General features: G+C 43.3%; 1 protein-coding gene across 2 annotated transcripts; it reads left to right on the top strand.

The window, feature by feature from the left end:
• The first annotated feature begins 356 nt into the window (after nt 1-356).
• LOC125022311 (probable G-protein coupled receptor 173) lies at nt 357-5,611 on the top strand. Of its 2 annotated transcripts, none has more exons than XM_047608856.1 (2): nt 357-679; nt 2,428-5,611. In XM_047608856.1, exon 2 carries the CDS (start codon nt 2,594-2,596, stop codon nt 3,794-3,796), a length of 1,203 nt encoding a protein of 400 aa, XP_047464812.1. In that variant the 5' UTR covers nt 357-679; nt 2,428-2,593; the 3' UTR covers nt 3,797-5,611. The 2 variants fall into 2 exon arrangements, with proteins under 2 accessions (XP_047464812.1, XP_047464805.1); XM_047608849.1 differs by having other exon boundaries at nt 357-1,415.
• Nucleotides 5,612-6,918: the final 1,307 nt, after the last annotated feature.

Below are 6,918 nucleotides of genomic sequence, written 5' to 3'. Positions count from 1 at the left end.
TTTTTCTTTCTTTTCATTCTCCAAAAAGGAGGCCCAGTATTTCTCCTAGAGGACCCAGAATCCTTTGCTGCGGCCCTGTCAGGCCTGTGCGTGTCATTTTGGGTCCGGTCTGGTCCGGAGAGCAGGAGGCCAATTACATTTAAGACAGTTAGTTGTCAACCGGAGCTCCTCTCTGCGTCCACGCCGGAGACAATGGGCGCGTTTTACATGAGAGACGCTTAGAATAAAACATCTCTTTCAGGTCATTCGGTCCTCGATGCTGCACAGATCCACCTCTCCCTCCCTCCCTCCCTCCCTCTCTCCCTCCCTCCCTCTCTCTCTCTCTTTCTCTCTCTCTCCGAATAAAACCGACGGTTTCCGCGAATGTGCGAGCTGCCTCCTTGCAAGCAGCCATAATTGGGATTATTCAGGAATAATTCGCCTAATCCTGCCGTGCTGTTTTTTTTTTCTTTCTTTCTGTTTTTTCCCCTCTCATTTTAACATCGTGATTTCGACAACGTGCGCGATGTGAAATCCCGGATCCGTCGCTGGATTTCTAAAAAAACAAAAAAAACAACAAAAACAAAAAAAAACAACAACAATGTATTTGTTCTGTCATGGAGGATTTTATTGTGGACCATTAAGATGTAGTCCATCTGCGCCGGACAGCAAAACAAAGACTGCATATTAACGTTTCGGGGTAAATACATCGCCTTTTTTTTCTGACTGAAAAGATGGGAAAAGAGACGTATCGAGGCGGTTGTCTGTGCGGACTAATTGTCCTGGTGCCACTGGCCAATATACATGCCAAGACGATTCATTTAAGGGATGCGCGATCCTTTTTTTCCTCTCTAACGTTTGTGGGTGGGTTATTATAAGCATTGAAAATCTGACATCATTTGGATACATGAACAGATCGAGATATGTTTTCCATCGTTCCTAGCCTGCTGGAAACCCTTCTTCGACGTGATGCAACATAAAATGTGTTTTCTCGGATCATATTCAGACCAAATGATCCCATCCTTCTCTATGAAACTGTGAAAAAAAACGGGGGGTGGCGGTGGATATATAAATATATATATATATATCTTTTTTTGAACCTATCTCTTAAATATGGCTTAACATCAGCGCTCACCCTGGATTTGTTTGATCAGCTGTTGATTATTAGATAGCCTCTGCCGTCTTATGTTTATTATATGTTGCTCGATTCGATTTCCTTGCGATGGATTTATGCATAACAGGTGTTGTTCGAGCCCGAGAGCACAGCGCAGGCATGAGGCTTTATTGTGTGTTTTTCTCTCGATTTGACAAACGGTGAATCGAAGCGACTGGGAGCATTTTTTTTCATTATTATCATATTTTTTGTGCCATATATTTTTTTTCTTCTTCCGTGAGGGAGCAACAGCTTCAGTAAAACAGAGATGAGGGGATGAAAGGTAGGTTATCTTCTCTGTGTTTCCTTTCTCTCTCAGACACACAGTAAAAAAAAAAAAAAAAACAAAGAAAAGAAAAAATACACAGCAGAGGTGATTTTGACACCTGTTCATCTGTTTTTCACTCCACCCTGTGTTCCCGGCCTAGCTGACATGGCAGCCATTTAATCAGGTGAAATGATGTTTGTCAAGGTGGCAGAGGGCTGTTGTGTTTGAAGAGAAACCCAACAGGCTCACAGTTACAGCAAATCATATCATGTCTCATGGCCTACATAGACAAGGCCCACCCAGACGAGCACGACTGTGCATTGTTGACATCTTACGTCCATAAATTAGTGCCGAGGCCTCGAATTGGGTTTATATTCAGATGTTCTGTTTCTGTTTTGGCTTGGGGCTCATTTAAGGGTCCTCGCTTCTTCGCCGAGGCCTGACTGCGATCACTACGGTCACATTTTTCCTCCTAATGTTGAGTAAAATGCCACATTTCACACGCAGGCCTTCAGCATGAACCAAATGGCTGCCTGCTCTGCCATTACATTCTCATATTTGCGATGTGCTATGAACGGTACACCCTCTGCTCTTTAACTGGCTGTCACGCACAATCACAGGGAGACAGAGGGAAAGCATAAAATGTTCTTTGCTCATTTACAACATCTCTGTTTGTTGGACATGCCCAGTGTTGGTTGTACTGTGTCTGCTCCATCCCCCTGTACACCCCCATGCATTCACTCAAACACCCACACTTGCACAAAGTATGTGAGCTGTTGTATCTTAGCAACGGGCAAGGTAATTACTGAGAGAGCCAAGGAGCTGGCATGCTGTAGAGCTGCTGATCTGATCCCAGCCTTAGAGGAACAGGAAGGCAGAGATTTCCACTGTGTTGTCCAACACAGCACTTCTATATGCCCATGCTGTCAAATGTAGGTTTTCTTTCCATTTAGAGATGATGAGAGGGATGCAACAAGCAGGTCAGACATCTTGTTTTTCATTCTGCAAAATGTGTCTGTGTTCGCAGGTGGCGAGGTTGTGGACAAAGAGGAAAGATGATTCTGTCTTGTGGAAAAGATCCTCACGGCGTCTCCTTGTAAAGACGAGAGAGTCGTGGGAGACAGCGGCAGTAGGAGGACCGGTACTGTTTGTCAAGAGCCCAAACCGGGCAGGCTCTTGTGGAAGGTGATAGAATGTCTAACCAGAGCTTCGCCATCGATGGCCCTGGCAGTTTGCTGGCTGTGCTGGCTTCACAGAGTGGACTGGCTAGAGGCGGCAGCAGCAGCAGTGACAGCAGCAGCAATAGTGGAGGAATCTCAGCCACAGATGTGTCTGCCTACTTTAAGCTGGTCTTCTTGGGGTTGATCATCTGTATCAGTCTAGTAGGAAATCTTTTGGTCTCCCTGCTGGTCCTGCGAGACAGGACACTTCACAAGGCTCCTTATTTCTTTCTCCTGGACCTGTGCCTGGCCGATGCAGTTCGCTCTGCTGCCTGCTTCCCCTTTGTGCTGGTTTCCGTCCACAACAGCTCGGCCTGGACTTACAGTGCCTTGAGTTGTAAAGTTGTGGCTTTTATGGCCGTGCTGTTTTGTTTTCACGCTGCCTTCATGCTGTTTTGTGTGGCCGTCACTCGCTACCTTGCCATCGCCCACCACCGATTCTACGCCAAACGCATGACCATCTGGACCTGCGCCGCCATCATTTGCATGGTGTGGACCCTGGCAGTCGCCATGGCGTTCCCACCTGTCTTTGATGTGGGGACTTACAAGTTCATCCGCGACGAGGACCAGTGCATTTTTGAACACCGCTACCTGAAGACCAACGACACTCTGGGTTTCATGCTCATGCTGGCTGTGGTCGTCCTGGCCACTCACGGTTTCTACGCCAAGCTGCTGCTGTTCGAGTACAGGCACCGCAAGATGAAGCCTGTCCAGTTGGTGCCGGCTATCAGCCAGAACTGGACCTTCCACGGTCCTGGAGCCACAGGTCAAGCCGCAGCTAACTGGATTGCAGGGTTCGGTCGTGGTCCCATGCCACCCACTCTGTTGGGCATTAGGCAAAATTTACACAATCAGCACCGGCGGCTGCTCGGGATGGAGGAGGTGAGGTCAGAGAGGAGGCTGGGCAGGATGTTCTACACCATCACCCTGCTTTTCCTGGTCCTCTGGGCACCCTACATCGTCGCTTGCTTCTGGAGGGTGTTTGTCAAGTCCTGCACCATCCCACATAGGTACCTCTCCATCACAGTGTGGATGAGCTTCGCCCAGGCTGGAGTCAACCCCATCTTCTGTCTCCTGCTTAATGAGGACCTAAGGAAAGTGCTGAGAGCTCACCTGCCCACTTACTGGAGGACTAAACAACACCTGCCCCAGGATGAGGCCTACTGCATCATGTGAGAAGAAACAAGCGTAATGAGGGGAATGTTTCAGGTTTTAAAGGGAAAATTTGGAGAATGGAAGTGTTGAAATGCACCTTGCTAAAGGGTCAGTGTCTGTTTTGTTGTTTTGCACAGCAAGATCCTTTTTTTTTGCTAACAAATGCAGACATGGTGCCGTTGTATGAAGAATGTCGATAACTGAATAAATGTGCCATTTGCAGTGGTTTTGGATGGGGCTATAGCTAGACCTCACTTTAATGGTTTGTATTACTGATGATGTACCGTGTGGTTAATTAATAGGAAAGATCACAACAATCATGACTCCAATTCAAGTGTGACAGATGCCATTTTAAAATAACGTTGCCTTATTTCAGAGGGACACACCCTAGATCTTTCAGCTGAGTTTCTGTGTCATGAAAGGCACAAAACAGACACAGGAGAAGGTTGAAATCCTTGAAGAAATGTGCCATTGCTGTGAATAGAACGTGTTGATCAGAGCGTTACTAACTCTGAAACACATCAAGGAACTCAAAAGGTCTGAACGGATTGATAGACCACCCTGGACGCCTTTTTATGTGATTCAAAGGAGACTGCAGAACATCAAGTGGACCCAGTAACCTTGGATAAAATTAAATAGCTGTTGTGAACCCAGAAGCCCCTAACATGCTTGATTTTTTTGGACTTGATTTAGGGCGTGTCAGGTTTCTTTGTATCATAAAAAAAGAAAAAAGAAAAAAAAAGAAAGAAAAAAAATTGCCTGTTTTCCTTTATTTGTAAATGATACATGTTAAGCAGATGACACTATTTTGAAATATGACTTGATTTCATATTGTATAGACTGTACAGGAATGTCTATTCCTGCTTGTGTGTTTTTATATAGCATTCGTGTGTATGTGTGTGAAAGGGGAAAGGTAGAAAAAGGGGAGGGAGGCAGGAAGAGACCGACAGAAACGATGATGACAGAACAGGTTCCAGTAACACAGAGTCAATATGAAAGCAGCCTCATCTTGTGGTCTCCAAATCCTACAAAACTGAGCGTCCGTCATATGGAAATTCATCCGTCAAATGGATTGCTTTAACTGGCCTGATGTTTTAAATGCTAATGTGCAAGTAAATGTGAAGTACAGATGGAAAATGAAAAGGCAGACAGAATAATTAGAAAAACAACACTTGTACTCTGCAAACAGGCCATGGGATTTAATGACTTGAATGATGATGTATTTTTAAAAAATCATTAGCAAATCTATACATTTGTTTGCAAATGATCATCTTGGGAATGTTTTAAAGTACTGTTACGCTCTCATAAGAATACAAAAAAAAAAAGAAGAAAAAAAGGAATTGAAATGGCATTTAATGTGAAGGAAACTTGAATGTTACCATTGTCCTCTTACATTTTCCCTCAGCATAAATGTCACCAATGGAGTGTCTGGATTACAGTATGTTTAAAATCAAAACCTCTTCGGGCAGGAAACGACCCCCGCGTGTAATGTACGGAAACCGGCTTAGACTACACAGAGCTGTCTCTCCAAATTAAGATTCATGTAATGCAAACGTCTGACTTACAGTATGTTAGGCATAGATATATTTGTGCAGTCAATTTTCTAAATGTGGACACTTGCACAGCATACTGTATTAGCATGCATTCCACTGCATTTCATAGATTCAAGACTGGGGATTACAACTTGTACAGATGTTGACGCGGAAGTGAAACGTGAACAGAGGTCCATAATTTTTACGTCTGGCATTCCTTCGCGAGATGATATTCTGTAACTGTACAGTTTAACTGAGGTGGTTCTTTTACCCACTCATCAATAAAGACTCTACTTTTGATGCACTCTGAGTTATGACCTGGCTTCACCCTGACATGGCCTGTGGAGATCACTTCACAGCTAAAGTACACTTGAAGGTACATGCAGCACTGTTTTACATCTTGTGTGCATTTGAGTCATTGGATATATACAAAAAAAAAGAAAAGAAAATCTGAGGCATTGCAGAGTCAAAAGGATTAGTTATTTCTTTCTGTGTAGGTGGGTGTCTAACGATGCACAAAACCTGAGAAGATATCAACAAATCTGCATTGTCTTACAAGGCTTGTACTTAAGGGAACTCTAAATGTGGCCGGATCCAACAAATGTTACTGGTCCAACATAAACTACTCTTATACTGATGTATTGTACTTATGAATTTAACTTTTTATACGTAAGGCAGAGACTATGTTCTTTCAGTTGTTTCATAGACTCACATCACAATATAGAGTTCAGAGAAACTTGAAATGTGTCTTGAAAACATAGATGAGGAGAAACAAAGAATTAGAGGATTCAGCCATGAAAAAACATGCAGAACAGTAATAAGTAGTTAATTGTCATTCATAAATACATATTTCAAATTTGCCATAACATTTAATGCAGCACGGTATTGAAAAATGGAGTCTGTTAAAACTCATGTAAATAAAAGTAGCTGCTCTTTTCTTCTGGGCTTTTCAAGTGGCAGCTGTTTCATCTTTTGTGCAAACCGAGGAATGGGTTTAAGGCGGTATCCGGGCCCTCAAAAGACCAGAAAAACACATTTTATTCTTTGAAACTGACAAGCCCAGTGTTTATAGTGAGATATTTGGATGAAAGAAGATTAATTCTACAAGCACTGCGCTCTTAGATGAAGAATAACCAAACCGTGAATAATACTGCTGCTCGTAGAAAGCATTTCGAATGTAGTTGTAGGTTAAATCAGGACGAGGGACATGAAAATCCCTATGGTGGTAAAAAGAAATCATACTGATTCCACGTGTACAGCAAACCTTATGCAACCATGCTGCATAATTATTCCTCTGATGTAATAAAATAAAATGGGGAGTACAAGAAATAATAGAAATGTTCTGTTTTAATTAGGGCCTGATTCAAATCCAGTCATTGCAGGATTGTGTAATCTGCCGATAAACAATTAGCCTATATTTTGAATTTGAACGGGAAATAATTTCCTTTGTCTTTATTTGTTCAGATTGCTGCGCAGATGTTTCCATAGTGAACACCCTCTGAATAGTCCAGGTTTGACGTGCGGTATCCATCTGTGCCTTTCTGCCTGCCCAGAACTGGTCCTGGAGGTTCATCTTTCTCTTAGTTTCCCTTCCACTTCTCATCCCTCTAT

The sequence above is a fragment of the Mugil cephalus genome, chromosome 1 (assembly GCF_022458985.1).
Source record: "Mugil cephalus isolate CIBA_MC_2020 chromosome 1, CIBA_Mcephalus_1.1, whole genome shotgun sequence".
Classification (NCBI taxonomy): domain Eukaryota; kingdom Metazoa; phylum Chordata; class Actinopteri; order Mugiliformes; family Mugilidae; genus Mugil; species Mugil cephalus.
This window is presented reverse-complemented; position numbering and strand designations above follow the sequence as displayed.